At 43.1% G+C, this 18,285-nt stretch overlaps 2 protein-coding genes across 5 annotated transcripts in view; one reads left to right on the forward strand and one right to left on the reverse strand.

The window, feature by feature from the left end:
• Nucleotides 1-911: 911 nt before the first annotated feature.
• Nucleotides 912-18,105, reverse strand: DUOXA1 (dual oxidase maturation factor 1). 4 transcript variants are annotated; one of them, XM_007472479.2, is made up of 8 exons: nt 17,408-17,931; nt 17,082-17,187; nt 8,655-8,828; nt 8,325-8,382; nt 5,750-5,884; nt 4,372-4,585; nt 3,941-4,158; nt 912-2,156 (listed from the first exon to the last, which is right to left on the reverse strand). In XM_007472479.2, exons 3-8 carry the CDS (start codon nt 8,799-8,801, stop codon nt 1,879-1,881), a joined length of 1,050 nt encoding a protein of 349 aa, XP_007472541.1. In that variant the 5' UTR covers nt 8,802-8,828; nt 17,082-17,187; nt 17,408-17,931; the 3' UTR covers nt 912-1,878. The 4 variants fall into 4 exon arrangements, with proteins under 4 accessions (XP_007472541.1, XP_007472542.1, XP_007472540.1 ...); XM_007472480.2 differs by lacking the exons at nt 17,082-17,187; nt 17,408-17,931 and adding an exon at nt 17,938-18,105; XM_007472478.2 differs by lacking the exon at nt 17,082-17,187.
• Nucleotides 18,069-18,285, forward strand: part of LOC100012836 (dual oxidase 1) — a 69,758-nt gene continuing 69,541 nt past the window's right edge. Inside the window, exon 1 of the mRNA XM_007472477.3 lies at nt 18,069-18,173. The gene's annotated coding sequence lies outside the window, so the exon portion shown is untranslated. The remainder of the gene's footprint in view (nt 18,174-18,285) is intronic.

The following is an 18,285-nucleotide window of genomic DNA, read 5'->3' on the forward strand; positions in this document are numbered from 1 at the left end:
TCCCTATGCTGGGGACAGTTCGGCCGCGGTCCCGACCTTACAAAAGGGGGAGGGGGTTGTACACAAAGCCTCAGCTTCTCTGCTGGGTCTGACTCCAGATGCCCTTGATCCGACGACCCGGCAGGGCAACAACGCTGCCTGGGGAGAAACTCTGAGATGCCCGTGCCGCCCCCTAGTGGAGGTACGGAGAGGCCGAACTGCGAACAATCTGTCTCGGAATGAGAGTCCACTCTACCATCTCGAGCGTAAAACGTCGGGTTAGACCTGGACATCTTGTGCCTTCTACGTTAGTCCTCAGTGGCTTCCTCTTCCCAGCGTGTATTTCTTCTGCACCATGTGCAGTGGCTTTCTCACTTGCAGTAGCCCGGAGCTAGGGAGGAGCCCCAAAGTAGCCCAGGAAGTGGGCTCTGAGGGGAATCACTTTTGATTCTCTCCCATAAGTCCATTTCCCAGTCTTAAATCATGTGACTGTATAGTTCGTTAGGTCCCTCGGGTTTCTTTGGGAGTCCCTACCTGACCGGGAGGGTGAGAAACAGAGAAGTTTCCGAGATTATTATTCCCTCAATTTCTTTCTAGCTAGACCTTTGGGGTGAGGCTAATTTACAAAATAGCCATTGAATTGGGGAGGCAACCCCCTTGAACACTGGTCTCTTAACTCAATATTCTTTACACTAAATCCTTGTGGATTCTCAAGTGTACGTGGTGGTGGGACTAGGGGCCTAATTAAAAGGCAGACTGCCAAATGGAGAAATTGGAGGTGAAGGAGATGATAGTGTCTACTCAGTGGAGTAGAGTCAGACAAATTAAGATGCCCTCCAACACAATGAACCATAAGAAAGCAAATTAAAATGAAGTCCAGAGCATCTTCAAAGAGAAAAGGAAGTTTTCTTCAAACAAATAACAACAAAAAAAACCAGGCAGACAAGTTTGAAATGAGAACTCAAAGTGCCTTCATCTTTGATCTGGTATTGGTAGAAGGGATCATAGCATCACAGATTGAGGGCGACTAGGTACTGGGAAAGGCATCTAGTCCAACTGTCCTATTTTACATAGGAAGAAACTGAGGCCAAGGGAGGTGAAGAGACTTGATTGTTCCGCACAAGACCTTTAGCCTTTAAACCACCTGCTGTGGCTCAGATTCATTGCTCAGACTTCCACAGGAAGAGTTAGAATCTTAGGCTGTTGGAAGGGGTCTTCACCTAATTTCCCCCAAGTCTGGTGGTTCCTGAGCTTTTAAATATGAGGATCAGAGGGTCAAAGAATTTCTTTTTACCATAAAAAAAATGCCAGAACCTTCCCCCACCCCCTTGACATTTTGTTGGAGGTAAAGACTGAAATGTCTTTATTTGATAACCTTGTGGATTTAAAGACCCATACACCCACAAATCCGTAATGACTGATCTAATCCATTCTCTTCCACCATTTTAAAGATAAGCAAACTGAGGCTCAAAGGAGTGAAATTACTTGCCCAAAGTCACACAGCTAACACACAGAATGTAAGCTCCTTCATGGTAGGAACTGTTTCTTTCTTGCTAGGTCATTATATCTCCTTGCATTATGCTTGGCATATAATAAATGCTTGTTGTTTTAAACTGAATTCGTGTACCAGATTCAAGCTAGGGTTTGAATCCAGATCTGGCTCCAAGTCCAATGATCTTTTTCTTCATACCACATTGTCTCTCTGGGAAGATATCAGCAATAAACTTAGGGTGGCAATCATTGTTTCAATGAGTTAAGGGAGATTTGGAACTAGAAAGAAAGTCTCCAATGGTGACAATTTGGAAGGGTAAAAGTGCATGCTAACTGTAAACCCTTGAGACGGAACATCTCCAGACTTTCTTCAACTCCTAAATCCAGTGTGGTATAGGAGATAGAATGTTATAAGCAACTCTCTGGCTCTCTCAGGGGATCCTCTACAGGACTGATGGGTCCCTCCCTAGGGCACTCCTCACTGGGAGCCTCTGACAGAGTTATGTCTTGGTCCCCAGGGCTCTCTTGGGAAATCCTGTATCGGGGACTCAAGAGTCCTCCTTCCTCTGGACCTGCTCCTTTTTCAGGTTCTTCGATCCCACTTTGGTTGAAGAAAATTTTCAGCCTGTCAGGTTGTATTCTGTGCATTACCATCACAATCAGGCCCAGCAGAATACACAGCAACCCTAAGGAGGAGAAGGAGAGTTGGCAAAGAAGTCTGAGACAGATGAGGAGAGGTGGGAAAGGGGTGGAGGAAGGGCACTCAATATGAAAGGAAGGCATTCGGGAAGAAATGGGAACAACATTGGGTACAATTGAGGAAGGAGAGAGAGAATAACTCAGGACAAAAACAAGGGGAGGAAGAGCACACACTGGGATGATTATCCACACTCCAGACTCTTTTCATAGGTGTACCCTAAGGCTCAGGCCTGGGTTCCCTTCTCTTTCTGGATACACTCTCTGGGTGATCTCATAAGGTCTTTTTTTTTTTTAAAGTCCTTACCTTCCATCTTAGATCCAAGGCAAAAGAGCGGTTAAAGGCTAGGCAATGGGGGTTAAATGACTTGCCCAAGATCACACATCTAGGAAGTATCTGAGATCAGATTCAAACCCAAGACCTCCTATCTCTAGGCTTAGCATTCTATCCACTGAGCAACTTAGTTGCCTTTGTGATCTCATAAGGTTTTATGGGCTCAATTATCACCTGTATACAGTTTGACTCTCAATTTATCCAGACCTCTATATGCTGAGTCCTGAATATCCAACAACTTGACATTTCCAGCTGAATGGTCCATAACCATCTCAAATTCAATATGATACTGTGCTGTACCCCCAAACAATTCATTATCTTCCCAAACCCCGCCCCCATCATTTCTCTAAATAGTTTTTCTCCTCTCCCATTTCTCCTCCACCTAGGTGCCAAATTGATGGTCTCTAAATTTCAAGTTTGATCATGGCATTCTTCTGCTCAAGAAGCCTAGGTGACTCCCTATTCCCTCCAGGATGAAATGCAGATTCTTCTAATCTGGCATCAAAGCCCTTTACAATTTGACTCTAGCTTATCTTTTCAGACCAATCACAAATAGTTCTCCCTTACAGTGAGTGGGAGAGGGAGAATAATCAGTGAATGGTCTGGAAAGATAGATTCTATCCTAAATGTTGTTCCTTGAATATTCCATTTCATCTCCTCTTTGCCTTGCTGCAGAGAGATAGTGTGAAGCAGTGGAAAGAGCACTGGTCCTAGGGAGCTAAATTCAAATCCTGCTTCTGATGCATAGGTACCCTCTCTGATCTCCATTTCCTTCTATCTAAGATCCTATGCTGGAGTCATCTCTCCTACATCAAAGGCCAGCTTCAGAGCATACACAGCTCATGTGCTGCCCTCTACAGGAAGAGCTATTAGTGACTTCCCAAATTCTTTTGTTATCTACTTGGAACACACTGTACAGTCAGAGGTCTACATGTTGTTTCATCCCATTGAAATGAGGACAAGAATTGATGTTATCTTTATATCCCCAGAATTGAGTAGGATACCTGGTGCATAGTAAATGAGAAGTAATTGTTTATCTAGTCCTTAAAGGATGAAGGAAGGAGTATAAACAAGAGGACTTGAAAGATGGCTGGGCCAAGAGTTTGTAAAGGGACAGTAATAGCCAGTATTTATATTTTGCACATTAAGATATGCTAAGGACTATGTATATATTTATCTATGTCATATATTTATAATGTTTTATATATTATATATAACATTTATGATAATTATATATAACTATAATAATAAAATAATTTCTTTTCTAGATAAATATTATATATAATTATATAATGTAATTAATTAAAATATATTAAATGTTAAAAGTTAAACATGTCAAAATTTATATTAAATTAAAATTTCTCACTGGGAAAGGCCACCCCATTCCTCCCTCTTGTTTCTTGGGTCCCCTTCCTGCAATCCCTCCATGAGAGTCCTCACCAGTAGCCAGTGTGATCCAGAAGGCAGGTCCACGTTGAATGTGCAGGGAAGCAGAGCCCAGGCGGAGCGGGCACAGTGGGGTCAGTGTGGTGGCCGAGGAGAAGAAGAGCAATGAGAAGATGAGGAAGGCTCCCGTGGCCAGGAGCATGTGCCCACCATAAACTAATGCAGGCATGGATAGCAGCACATTCGATAATAGCCAGCAGAGGAATGCCACCCTGGTAAGACATAATTCAAGTGAGAAGAAGGGGAGCCACAAGATTCTGGGGAGGTTTGATTGCTTCACCCAGTTGGACCGTGGGGCTAAGTACTAATCTGACTCTGTGCCTAGGGTGCCAGTCCCTCCTACCAGGGTTTCCTGGATAGCAAGAGGAGTGTTGTTGTCTAAAGTTTGGGTCTTCTTGCCTCCCTGCCCAGCCCTCTATCCTTACCAGAGTGTGGCAGAAGCATAGTGTCCAGCCAGCCGGTATTGGCGGTACAGATCACAGGGATTGTTTGGAGTAAATTTCTCTGCCAGGTAGAGTACTGGGTCAGGCACCCCCTTCTCCAGCGCTTCAATGTACTCCTCAGCATAATTTTGTCCAAAATGCCATCTGAACTGCTCATTGTAGTCAATGGTCTCATTCAGTTGCCGTATTGGTGTCCCTGGGGCAAAGGGACAAGGGAGGAAGGCCAAGATCCAAGGACCAAGGGGAAACAGGACCATGAGGATTCTGTGTGGGAGTCCCCTATGACATTCAGAGAGTGCCTTATAATCCCCTATGTCCTGTGTATTCAGTAGGGACAGATTCAAAAGGAAAAGATAGCATCCTGGGGAGTTGTTGGCATGGGAATGAGCAAGGGGAGAAAACCTTGGCTATGGCTAAGGGAGGAAGCAAGTCTCAGGGATCATAGAATTTTAGACCACAAAAAGCAAGAGATCTCAGGGACCTTCTAGTTGGGGTTCTGCATTTTAAAGATGAGGAAACTGGGATGGTTAGGTAGTACAGTGGAGAGAGCACCAAGCCTGGAGTCAGGAGGACCTGAGTTTAAATCTAACCTCAGACATTACCTAGCCATGTGACCCTGGGCCAGTCACTTAATGCCCATTGTCTAGCCCTTGCAAACCACTTAAACCCAATTGCCTTGCCCTTGCTGTTCTTTCTTATTTACTTCAAAACTGAAGGTAATGGTAATAAAAAATAAATGAATGAAAACAAAGATGAGGAAGTTGAGTAACTTGGCCTTGGCCACACAGAATCTTTGAAGGCAGAAATTTACCCATCTTCTTTGACTCCAGAGCCAGTGTTTTTGCCATGGTGTACATTCTGTGTCCCTAACTCCCTCTTGTTGTTTAGCCATTTTCCAATGGTGTCTGATTCCTCATGACCACATTTGAAGTTTTCTTGGCAAGGATACTGGAGTGGTTTGCCATTTCCTTCTCTAGATAATTTTACAGTTAGGAAATGAGGCAAACGGTTAAGTGATTTGTCCAGGATCACACAACTAGAGTCTGAGGCCAGATTTGAACTCAAGAAGAGGAGTCTTCCTAACTTCAGCACTCTATCCATTGGGCCACCTAGCTGCTCCATAACCCCTCTTTTGTTCATTTGTTTAGGTCACGTCTGACTCTTTGTGACTCCTATTTTGGAGTTTTCTTGGCAAATATATGGGAGTGGTTTGCCATTTCCTTCTCCAACTCATTTTACGGATAAGAAAACTGAGGCAAACAAGGTTAAGACACTTGCCCAGAGTCACAGAAATCCCATTTGCTTCCCAGACTTCCAAAGATCAAATCCTACCAGGACTCCCCCAGTCACATCCTTTTACCTGTAAGGGTAATATTGATCCCTCGAAGACCAATTTGCAACCCTACATTTGCATTGATCCTCAAGGGGCTGAAGGCCTTATATGTAGTATTGGTATTGACCTGGCCCACAGACCACTCCCCACTGAAGTTCACAGCTGGAAAGGAGAGGAGAGGAAGAATGGGGAGATGGCATGAGAATCATGGGTGCATGGTGGGGTAGGTGTGATCTCCCCTTTGTCTGAGTCCCCACCCACTCCCTTGAGAGATACTATCCCAAGCAAAAGGGGAAAAGAAAAATGAATCAGCATGGATGGGATTATTATTAATAAGAACTAGCATGTATATACTGCCTTAAGATTTGCAAAGCACTTAACATTTGTTGCTTCATAACAACCCTGGGAGGTAGGGTGCTATTATCATCTTAATTTTATAAATGAGGAAACTGAGGCAGGGAGTGGTTAAGAAACTTGCCCAGGACACCACAGATAATAAGAGTCTGAGAATGGTTTTGAGCTCAGGTCTTCCTGAGTTTAAACTCTAAATCAGGCACTCTACACTGTACCACATAGCTGCCCTAATGAATAAATAGCATCAATATGGAAACTCCTCTTCTATTCACTGTAACCAAGAAGTCATCCACTTCTCCATTTTTATTACCACACTCTTACAAGGACATCTTAGATTCAGGCATTTACTTTAACTTGATTTCAACTACATCAAAATGTTAAGGAGTGAGAATGCTTAGACAACTTTGTCCTTTTGTAACCCCAGGGTTTTAGCACCATACCACAAAGAGAAGCAGTTAGGTGACACAATGAATAGAGCACTGGATGTTGGCCCCAATCAGGAAGACTTGAGTTCAAATCCAACTGTAGATACTTACTAGCTGTATGACCCTGAGTTTCCTCAACTGTAAAGTGGTAATAATGATAGTACCTTCCTCCCAGGATTGTTAAGAAAATCAAATGAGGGGGCAGCTAGGTGGCTCAGTGGATTGAGAGCCAAGCCTAGATATGGGAGGTCCTAGGTTCAAATCTGGCCTCAGACACTTCCCAGTTGTGTGACCCTGGGCAAGTCACTTGACCCCCATTGCCTAGCCCTTACCACTCTTCTGCCTTGGAGCCAATACACAGTATTGATTCCAAGATGGAAGGTAAAGGTTTAAAAGAAGAAGAAGAAGAAAGAAAATCAAATGAGATTTGTTGTTGTTCAGACCTTTCAATTATGTCCAATTCTTACTGATCCCATTTGGGGTTTTCTTGGCAGAGATATTGAAGTGGTTTGTCATTTCCTTCTTCAGCTCAGTTTATAGATGAGGAAACTGAGGCAAACAAGATTAAAGTGAATTTCCCAGGGTCACATAGCTAGTACATATCTGAGGCCAGTTTGGAACTCAGGAAGATGAGTGACAATAAGAGAACAGGAAAAGGATGTTATAGATTCATAGATTTATGGAATTTGTTTCTACGAAGGGCCTCATGGACTTCTAATACAGTTCCCTCCTTTTACAGATATGAAAGCAAGGCCCAGAAAGAGGTAGTGACTTGTTCAAAAGTCATTCAGCTAATTAATGGCAGATCTGAAACTTGAAACTAGAAACCAAGACTCTAGACTCCTCATTTATGATTATTTTCACTATCTCTTGTTTCTTCTTCAGAGAGAGTATTTGGTATGGTAGAGGTGGAGGAGGGAAGGGGAGAGAGAGAGGGGGGGGGAGGGAGGGAGGGAGAGAGAGGGAGGGAGAGAGAGAAAGAAATGAGAGAACAAGAGAGAAAAGAGAATGAGAGAGAGATCAAGAAAGAGAGAATGAGGAATGAGAGAACAAGAGAGAATGAGAGAAAGAGAGAGAGAGAGAGAGAGAGAGAGAGAGAGAGAGAGAGAGAGAGAGAGAGAGAGAGAGAGAGAGAGAGAGAGAGAGAGAGAGAGAGAGAGAGAGAGAGAGAGAGAGGAAGAGGGAGAGATGGGGGGGAGAGAGAGGGAGGGAGAGAGAATTTTAGACTTGGTCTTCCTATCTTGCCTAGGATAGCAGTTTAGCAGTCCCTCACAGGTCCTGTCCTACTACTGTTAAGACAAGGAAGCTCTTGTTTCCCAGCTGAATCAGTTTGCTACTTCTTAGGTAGCCTGGTGAACTCCTGTTCTCAAGAGATCACCATATTTGGGACAGGTAGGGAACCTGAAAAAGGTAGGTCCTGGGTTCAAATGTGGCCTCAGACACTTCCTAGCAAGTCACTTAACCCCCACTGCCTAGTCCTTACTGTTCTTCTACCTTAGAATCAATACTTAACTATCAATTCTAAGACAGAAGGTAAGAGTTTTGAGAGAGAGATTACCATATTGTGCCAGATTTAGTTGGGACACTAGATCAGCTTTTCCCCTCTGTAGCTCAGAATTTCCCCAAGCTCAAATGATTCACCACCCTCAGTTTCCCTGGTAATAGGTATATGCCACCACTGTAACTGGCTTTTAGATGTTTCTCAAACATAATGAGAATCTGTGTTTCAAGGAAAGGAATGAAGTGGGGGTGGGGAAAATTGGGGGAAATGGAAGGTCACATTTTCAGGGATGGGCATTTGGTTTCACTTCATCCATACTCACCCAGGGTGGCTGCTCCAATGAATAGGCTGGTCACAACCCGAAGCAGCCAAAACAGCCTCTGAATTATGGGATGAGGTCAGTAATCAGATCCCTCCCTCCCTCCCCATTCCACTCTAAAGAACAATATTTTAAGGTCTCCCCCTGAATTGAGAATTGGGTATCTCTAGAGTTGGGGGTCACTCTGAGTTGGAGTCTCCCAGGGATAGAGTCATCTTAGTTAGGCTGGGGTTTCCCTAAGGTTGAAGTTAGATTTGGGGCTGGGATTGGAGTTTTCTTGGAGCATGGGTTCCTTCGGGCTGGGTTATGTCAAGGTTGGAGCATATCTCTTACCATCTTGCCTCTGATACCAGGCAGGATACCGATGAAAGTGACCAGTAGGGTTAAGAAGACTGTGATGATGACTGCTGAAGTGGTATCCATGGGGAAGGTGGGTTTGGGGCCAGCATAGAAGGGGAATGTGTGTCCAAGGGCTGACATCTTGGCGCTGGGTCAGGAGGCAGACAGCTGTAACAGTACAGGGTCATGGATTAGCACCCCAGCCCCAGCTTCTCATCCCCATCTATTATTTTTCTTCCCCACTGGTTATGTAATTGGCATCTAAGGGATCATTGTTTTCTTTGACATCTTTGTGTGTGTGTGTGTGTGTGTGTGTGTGTGTGTGTGTGTGTGTGTGTGTTTAAAAGCTTTATCTTCTGTCTTAGAATTGACACTAAGTAGGGGCAGCTAGGTGGTTCAGTGGATTTAGAAATAGGAGGTCCTGGTTCAAATCTGACCTCAGATATTTTGGGGCTGTATGACCCTGAGCAAGTCACTTAACCCCCATTGCATAGCCCTTACCGAACTTCTCTCTTGTAATCAATACACAGTATTGATTCTAAGATAAAAAGAAAGAATTGATACTAAGTAGGATACTATAGGATAACCTTCAGGTTCCCCAAAGTAGTGCTTTTACCACCTGGAACTTTGTGTTTTCATCTATAGTTTTGGGGCTATGGTCTCAAGACATGCTCCGAACCCCACTTTTATATGCTTCCTGCCCCAATTACACAGGCAAAAAGTTGATGAAAAGAACAATATTTACTATATAGGTGATTTCTATTACAAGTAACATTGAGGCTGAAATATGGGCAATTCCTAATTGAAATATGGGTACCTCTGTGTGCCTGAAGTCAGGAAGATTCATATTTCAAATCAAGAAAACTCATCATTCAAATCTGGCCTAAGATACTTCCTAGTTGTGTGATCCCAGGCAAGACACTTTAACACTGTTTGCCTCAGTTTCCTCATCTGCAAAATGAGCTGGAGAAGGGCATGGAAAATCACTCCAGTATCTTTGCCAAGAAAAACTGAAATGGGGTCAATAGCAACCACCACTCCCACCACTTTCAGCTGCCAAAACCTCCCAATTCTATCCCTCTTGCATCTGTCCTCTCTCTTCCATTCAATCACCGCCTGAGTTCAGACCCTCATCATTACTCAACTAGATTCCTATAACAATCTCCTAACTGATTTCCTGTGATGAGTCTCTCTCTTCTCCAACATAACTTTAATGCAGCTGCCAAAGTACTCTAAGGCACAAGAAAGAACATGGCTCCAAGTGGCTGACATTTGGCTCAAAAACCTTGAGGGGTTGCCGACTGCCGGTGGGATAAAATACAAACTCCATAGGCTATTGTTTAAAGCCCTCTGCATCAGTAATAGCAATAGCATATAATGATCAACCATGAATGACTTGACTATTCCCAGCAATACAGTGACTTGAGACAATCCCAAAAGATGCAAGATGAAAAATGCCATCTGCCTCCAGAGGAAGAAGGGATGGTGTCTGATTGCAGATCAAATCACATTTTATTTCACTTTCTTCATTTTGTTGCTCAAGTTTTCTTTCATAAAGTGATTGCTATGGGAAAATGTTTTACATGATTCCATAAGTAAAATCTATATCAGATTGTTTACTACCTGGGGGAGGGTGGCGAGGATAGGTGATTAGGGGGAAGGAAGAGAATTTGGAACTCAAAAATAGAACATTATAAATTGTTTTTACATGTTATTGGCAGGGGGAAGGGGAGAGGGAGTAAAGCCTTCTTTATTGAGCTCCTTCTTACATTCCCAGTCTTATTCCATACTACTCCCCTGCATGAACTCTACTCTCCAACCAATCTGGATTAATAACTCTTCCTCACACTCATCATTTCATTTGCCTCCTCTGTGTCTTTGTACAGACAATGCCCCATGCCTGCAGTGCAATCCCTTCTCAGCTCCACATATTAAGTTCTTAGGTTCCTTCAATATTCAATTTAAGTACCACTTCCTACTGTCAGGTTTTCCTGATCTCCCTCACTGTTAATCTTCTTTCCTCCTCTCAAATGTCCTTGCACATCTGTCTAAAGGTTCCTTAAGGGCAGGGGCAATTTTTTGTTTTATTTTAAGTTTCCAATTCTGAGTCCAAGGAAATGAATAAATGCCTACTGCATGATATCTCCTGTCATGGCATCATGGTTAGCCCCAGATTGGTCCTTAAAGGTCATCAAGTACAGTACAACACTCTTACTATACAAAAGGGGAAACTGAGGTCCAGAGAAGTCAAATGACTTGTCCAACATCATACAAGTAGTTGCAGAGCTAAGATATGAATCCATTTCCTACCTATTCTAAACCAGCATTCTTTTTACTGAAATACTATCACCTCTTCTTAGAGTATCAAGGGAAAGCTAAGTGGTTCAGAGGATAGAATACCAGATGTGGAGCTGGGAGGACCTGGTTTCAAATCTGACCTCAGATACTTCCTAGCTATGTGACCCTGGGCAAGTCGTTTAACCTTCTTAACCTAGCCCTTGCCCTTCTGTCTTAGAGTTGTCCCTAAGACAAAAAGTATGGATTTAAAGGGGGGGGAAGAGAAAGTTTTGAACAAGAATCAAGAGACTTAGCTTTGCAACTAACTAGATTTATCTTAGGCAAATCACCAAGTCCTTTAGCCCTCATTTTCCTCATCTTTGAAATGAGATTAGACTCAAGGCGTTCTTTACTTTTTGAATTAAAAAAAAAAAACCCTTGCCTTCTGTCTTAGAATCCATACTAAGTATTAATTCTAAGGTAGAAGAGTATTATAGGTTAGACAACTGAGGTTAAGTTAAGCCCAGGGTCTGACACCTAGGAGATGTCTGAAGCCATATTTGACCTCAAGATCTCCTATCTCCAACCCTAGTACTCTGTCTGCTAAGCCACCTGGCTGTGCCTAGACCAGCAATGGTGAACCTTTTAGAGGGGCAGAAAATGTCCTCAGGCACATGTGGAGAGGGGAAAGGGAGCAGCCCAGGCCCACATCCCTCTGGCTTTCTAGTAATGAACTCTGGCAAACTCTGTGCTAGAGCTTGGGTTCATAACCATGGCCCTAGACTCCATGCTTTCTGAGATTTTTTCTGTCTCCAAATTGATTCTTCTATTTCCTGTCCTCATTTCCCCCATCTGTCCAGTATCTTCCCTTCTCTTTGTCCCACTGCCCACTTCTCCTATTCTTGATCATCTTTTTTAGACCCTACCCTTTCTTCTCTCTGTCTACTCTTGGCTTCCCTTTCTAGTTTCACAGAAAAGGGACCACTATTCTCTCTTAATCCCAGATGGACCAATCTCTATTCAATTTATCCACCATCTCCCTGGATTCACCACAAGGATTTGGAAAAATACACAAACTTATTCACAGGGCTTCGAATCAGGAAGACTCCTCTTCGTGAGTTCAAATCTGGCCTCAGACACTGTGTGCCTCTGGCCAAGGTGCTTGACCCTGTTTGTCTCAGTTCCTCATCTATAATTTTATATATACATATATCTTTTTGATAAATGATGCCTTCCCTAGTGCAGAGACAGGAGGGAGAGTAGGCAATATCTAAGCATTTTAATGTAAGGGGGCAGCTGGGTGGCTCAATGGATTGAGAGTCAGCCCTAGAGATGGGAGGTCCTAGGTTCAAATCTGGCTGCAGACACTTCCCAGCTGTGTGACCCTGGGCAAGTCATTTGACTCCCTTACCACTCTTCTGCCTTGGAGCCAATACACAGTATTGACTCCAAGATGGATGGTAAGTAAAAAAGAATTTTAATGTAAAAATCAATTAAATAAAAAAATTAAAGAATAAAATAAAATGAGCTGAAGAAGTGACAAATTACTCCAGTATCTTTGCCAAGAAAACCCCAAAATGGGGTTATAAAGTGTTGGACATGACTAAAACAATTGAACAACAATAAAATAGGCACACACAAAAACAGACATTCAAGAATTAAGCTCTCTGATCAATGTAATGGCCCAACCCATTTGCAAAGGACTGATGCTCTTTGTTGTGCACCTCTTAGTCGACAAGTGATAGATTGAAGATGTAGGATGAGGCATACATTTCCAGACATGGATAATGTAGCAATTTGTTTTGCTTCTCTATGAATATTTGTTACAAGGTTTTTATTTTACTTTTCTTTTCACTTGGTAAGGGTTGGTAGGAGGGAGAGAAAACAAAGGCTTGCTAATTGAAAAAATAAAATAATTTTTAAAACATTAATAGGAGGAAAAATACAACCTTAAACAAGTATTTGTATAAAATTGGATGGAAAACATAGATAAATAAAAACATGCAAATACAGAACCCATCCATGTTCACATAAAATATGGTCACATACAGAAACAGTGACACAGAGACTCTGACTAAACAGGGATTGATTAGAGGGCTAACCAAGCCAGTTTGGAAACTCCAATGCCTTTTGGAATTCTTGGGTCCTCTTTCATGTTGTCACTGACTAGAAGTCCGCCAGGGGGCCTCTCTGCTCCCCAAATGCTAAGCTTCTCACACAAAGGGTTACACAAATGCCTAGGCATCTTCTTCCAATTCAGTAATCCAACACACACTGCCAGTTAAGTGTACAATTAGTATGTATTACAACTTCTACAGATGGAGAATGGTTCAGGGAAGGGGGTGGTTATGGTTTAGAGAATGTAAATATGAGTGAGATTCAATTGCTACTCAGTCATTTCAGACAGGATTGGAAATGTCTCTCCTCTATAAAGTGTTCTTGTGCTTTGTGAGAAAGGAGTGGGTTTCTGGGTCCTGAAATCTTAGAGCTATATGGAAAACTTAGTGCCCATCTCATCCATCCCACCTTCTTCCTCATATTGTTGTTATTGTTGGGTTGTGTCAATCTTATCTGACTCTTCCTGACCCCATTTAGGGTTTTTTTCCCCCTTTGGCAAAGATACTGGAGTGGTTTGTCATTGCCTTCTCTAGCTCATTTGACAGATGAGGAAACTGAGGCAAACAAGATTAAATGACTTGTCTACAGTCACAGCTATTAAGTGTCTGAGGCTGAATTTGAACTCATGACTAGCTGTATGACCTTGGAGAAATCACTTTATTCCATTCTCAGTCTTTTCATTTATAAATTCAAACACTAAGACTTGAGTTGATCTCTAAGTTCCTCTCCAGCTCTGACATTCTGCAACTACTCAGGCAAAGTTTCTTTGGGGTGTTGCTCTGAATGTGTAGGCAAAGATTGAAAAGAGGTGCTTTGTTTCTCAGATGAAGAGTGGCACACAAATCAATAGAAGGTAAGGGTTTTTTAAAAAAAGATAAAATGAGATATTTATAAAGTGCTTAGCATTCCATCTAGCACATAGTAGGTGTTTAATAAATATTTATTCCCTTTTCTTCCTGTTTAGAGATCTAGCTCTATTCTAAGACCTTCCCTAGAGGGAAGGGAACAAAGGAGATTGAAAGGAAAGTGAACCTAGGTTAAAAGGATTTTGATGGCAACTAAGTGGCTCAGTGGCTTTTGAGAGTGAGGCCTGGAGACTGGCAGTCTTGGGTTCAAATCTGATCTTAGATACTTTCTAGCTGTGTAATCCTGGGCTTGACTCCAATTTGTTTAGCCCTTATTGTAGTTCTGCCTTTGAACCAATACTTTATATAGATTGTAAGATAGAAAGCGAGGTTTTTTGTTTGTTTTTTAAGGATTTGGGGGAAAGAGTTCATAAGATAAGGATGGAGAGAAGGAACAGAATTAAGCTATGCCTGTCAAAACAAACTTGGCTAGACTTCTGTTAGGTTTGAATCAGAAAGCAGTGCTGGTGTGCTTTGTGTACCCATTAGAAGGTCAACTCCCAGAAGATAGAGAATGTAGTTAGTTCAACTTTGTATTCTCTATTGCCTACCCTTAATAAACATTTGCTGAATTGGATGGAATATTCTTGACTTTGGTTTTCCTTAAAAAAATAGCTATTTCTGAAAAACTCTTAAATAGTAGAACATTTGATTACATATGTAAAATTGATATCAGAGTAAAACCTGGAAGTGAGGAAGGGAAAGAGAGAGACAGACAGAGAGAGAGAGACAGACAGAGAGAGAGAGAGAGAGAGAGAGAGAGAGAGATTTTAGAGCTCAAAAAAATTTTTAATGTCAAAAAATAAAAAAGGTCTCAGGCCTGAAGTTAGGCCTATCACCAACCCATTTTTCATAAATTCATTACTTTTGCAACAAATAACCTTAACCTGCTCAATTTTATCTTGGGAATTTTTCAGAGAATAAACTATCTATATGAAGAAAAAACTATGAAATTATTTTGTTATTCCTCTTCCATACCAAAATACAAATAAATACTCACACACACAAAGGAAAGCATTCTATAGTGTGTTGCGTGTACTGGCTGCATGATAGTGTAGAAGTCTAAGATAGAAAATTACAGAGGAGATCCAATCCTCTACTGATAGAGGGAGTTTACTTGCCTGGGAGTTCCCTATATGAATTAAAGCATCAGTCCATTCCCTATCCTGGATCTAAGAAATCCCTCAGAGTCCAAACCCATCATTTTACAGATAAGGAAACTGAGGTCCAAAGAGTTGAAGTGATACAACTGCCCAATGTTACAAAAGTAGGAATTTTGAGGAATGGGATATAAATCTAGGTTCTGTGATTTCAAAACCTGTGTTTTCTTTTCCTTCCTTCCTTCCTTCCTTCCTTCCTTCCTTCCTTCCTTCCTTCCTTCCTTCCTTCCTTCCTTCCTTCCTTCCTTCCTTCCTTCCTTCCTTCCTTTCCCTTACCTTCTGTCTTCAATATTAAATATAGATTCTAAGACAGAAGAGCAGCAAGGGCTAGACAATTGGTATTAAATGCCTTGCCCAGAGTTATTATACAGCTGGGAAATGTCTGAGGCCATATTTAAACCCAGATCCTCCTGTGGTTCCTTGAAACAGGAACTGAAGCCCAACAGAGTGAGCTAAAGCAGAGGTTTCTAAAGAGGAAGTCCTAGAATGACCCAAAGAGGTATTTGTTTAATCAATTGAAGATTGGGAAGGTGACCTGAACCCTACCACCCTTGTTTCTACCCTAACCATTCTACCCTTCACACTACCCTTAATATTGTCTACTTTCCTCTTTTCCACTCCCCTTTGCCCCCACTTTTGTTGTGCAAGTTCTTAACCTCTCCCCTATTTCCCCTCAGGGCAGTTATACTTTAAACAATTATTGGAGCACCTATAGCAGAAACTGCACATATGCCATTACAAATATTCCCCTCTCCACCCTTCCTGGCATACCCACCCTGTGTCCCTTGGATCAATCTTGTGCCTTTGGTAGGCAGATAACTCTTAGCATGGACTTTGTGGTTACATAGGGAGTAAGAGGACCCCCTTTTGTATTGGACCTTTTGTATTGGGGTTGCATAATGTAAGTCATACAATAATGCATGTCTATACGCATATAAATACACATACAGGATGTTCCTAAAGTTTTGGTGAAATTTGAGGCTTTTAGTAGTGTAAAACTGCACTAGACTTCCAAAATATTGTGGAGATATGTCCAAAAGTTTTTATTTTTATTTTTCTAAACTGATGGCGATGTGGGACCAAAAAATCTTGGAAGGTAATTGCCCTGGACTCCTAGAATCTTCCATATAGTATCGATTTAATAAATGGTTGTGTAATTAAATCAGTATCAGGGAGGACCCTACTGGGCTGTTACAGTGGCAAGTGTGACATCCACTATATGACCCACCAAACCCTGGGAGGGTCACAGAACTGAAGCAGAGACAGTGGGTAGCCAAAAGGAATCGAATCAAGAGAGCTAAGGATGTAGGAGCCTCTTCCAACTAAGGTTATCTCTTGACAAGTCTCCATTCTGTTCTCCAAGTCTCCATTCTATTCTCCTACCTCCCTCATTCTCTCCCTTCCCCCCATCTATTCCTTGCCTTTCCTTGCCTTTCCAGATAGCTTGAGCTCCACCCATCCTCAAACCAGACCTGCAGGTCAGCTCCCTTACCAAAAAAAAAAAATTCCACCAGAGACAGTAGCTTCCATCAGTTACCACCAATTTCTTTTAAGTAAATAAATGATTTAAATTCCCACATTTTCTTTTTCAGAATCCACTGCTTAGGTAAAATATTTTTCTCAAAAGCTGTCATGAGCCTGACTATTAGACTAGGTATCACATGGAGAAATTTGGGGATCATTGTTCCTTTCTGAGGTCTTCTTCACAACTACTTGAAAGTTCTTATCATTTACTTAGAATTGTGTGTCCCCTAACTTACTGATTTCCCAGTAACACTAAATTCTGCATTAAGTAGCTGTACCAGACACCCTGAGTGTGTCTGCCATTTAGATTCCCTAACTATCACCATTCGGGTTCCTGCTGACCCTCACTCCTCTTTCTGTCTCATCCTCTCCTCTCTCAGACTTAAAACCAAGAACGGCGTTCTGAACCTTCCCTCTCCCCCATTCTCCGGACTCACCAAAACTAGGGCTGGGTTGAAAGAGCCCGAGATCCTGGGTCCTTCCCACAATGTGAGGCTCTTTCCATTCCAGCCCACCGGATGGGCTGCACTGGGGTCAAGTGGGCTGGAGGGTGGGAGTACAGAAACTGGGAGCCCAGGTAGAAACAGCAGCCCTCAACTTTTCTCGCATGCCTCCCTATTTGGCCCCAGACTACAACTGTGGTCACATCTAGTGTTCTCAAGCTCAGTGGCCCTTTTCTGAGACCCTCTTCCTCTCATGCCCTTTCCGGGTCTATCTCCTTCAATTCACCACCTCCCAGTGCAGTTACCGCACTCCCTCTAACCTTAGATTGCGTACAGTCCAGTCGCACCGGTCGTGAGAGTGTTGATCTCCAGAGATATCATAGGGACCTCTTGGGGACTTCGCAGTGGAGAGTGGGAGAGACTAGTGCTCAAAGAATCGCACAAATGACTTCTGGGTTTTAAGAAGTCCTACTTTAGCTACGTCCTGCTTGGCGCAGGGAAAAAGGTGGTGGTGGCGGCGGTTTTCTTTATTTCCCCCTATTTTAAAGCGTGAATTGATCTAGCTGGGTATGGTCTGGGGACTATTGTCTAGAGACTACTGGAAATGGAGGTGGGAGTGGAATCCCTTCTCATTTAGATCCTTGCCCTCGGGTATTTAGATCATTTAGATCCCTACCCTTTCGCCACAGAGAAGCCTCGAAAGAGCAGATTCCTCCGTCCCTAATTCAAGGTGCCCCAAAGGACGTGGGTACTCTGCCACCCGCCTCATTCCTTCACCTCAAACCTGATGTGACCTCAACCCTAGCTTTCCTGCGGCATGAATACTAGCCCGGACCCAGAGACGTCTCACCTCTTCCTCTATGCACCCCTCCGCTCCTCTCCAGACCTTTCTGCTCCTCCCAGTGGGGTTCAGCTCCTAGTGCCCGCCCCACCGCGCCCCGGAGTCTGGGCCGCGCCTTCCACTCATATTCTCCTCAACTCCGCCCTGCCCCGGCTCAGAAACCGAGCCGGGAGTAGAGTCTGGGACCGGACGGCCGGCTGGAGCCACGCTGCACTCTGGAGGCCAGGGAAGAGAGTAGCTCTCAGGTCAGATGAGGGGAAGGATTTCTCCCGAGATGTTGTTAGCACAGTGAAGGGGGCCTGACTCCGGGAGGGGGTGGGGGCGATCCCTGAGGCCCCTTGACTGATGAGTAACTCC

This window comes from Monodelphis domestica, chromosome 1, assembly GCF_027887165.1.
Source record: "Monodelphis domestica isolate mMonDom1 chromosome 1, mMonDom1.pri, whole genome shotgun sequence".
NCBI lineage: Eukaryota > Metazoa > Chordata > Mammalia > Didelphimorphia > Didelphidae > Monodelphis > Monodelphis domestica.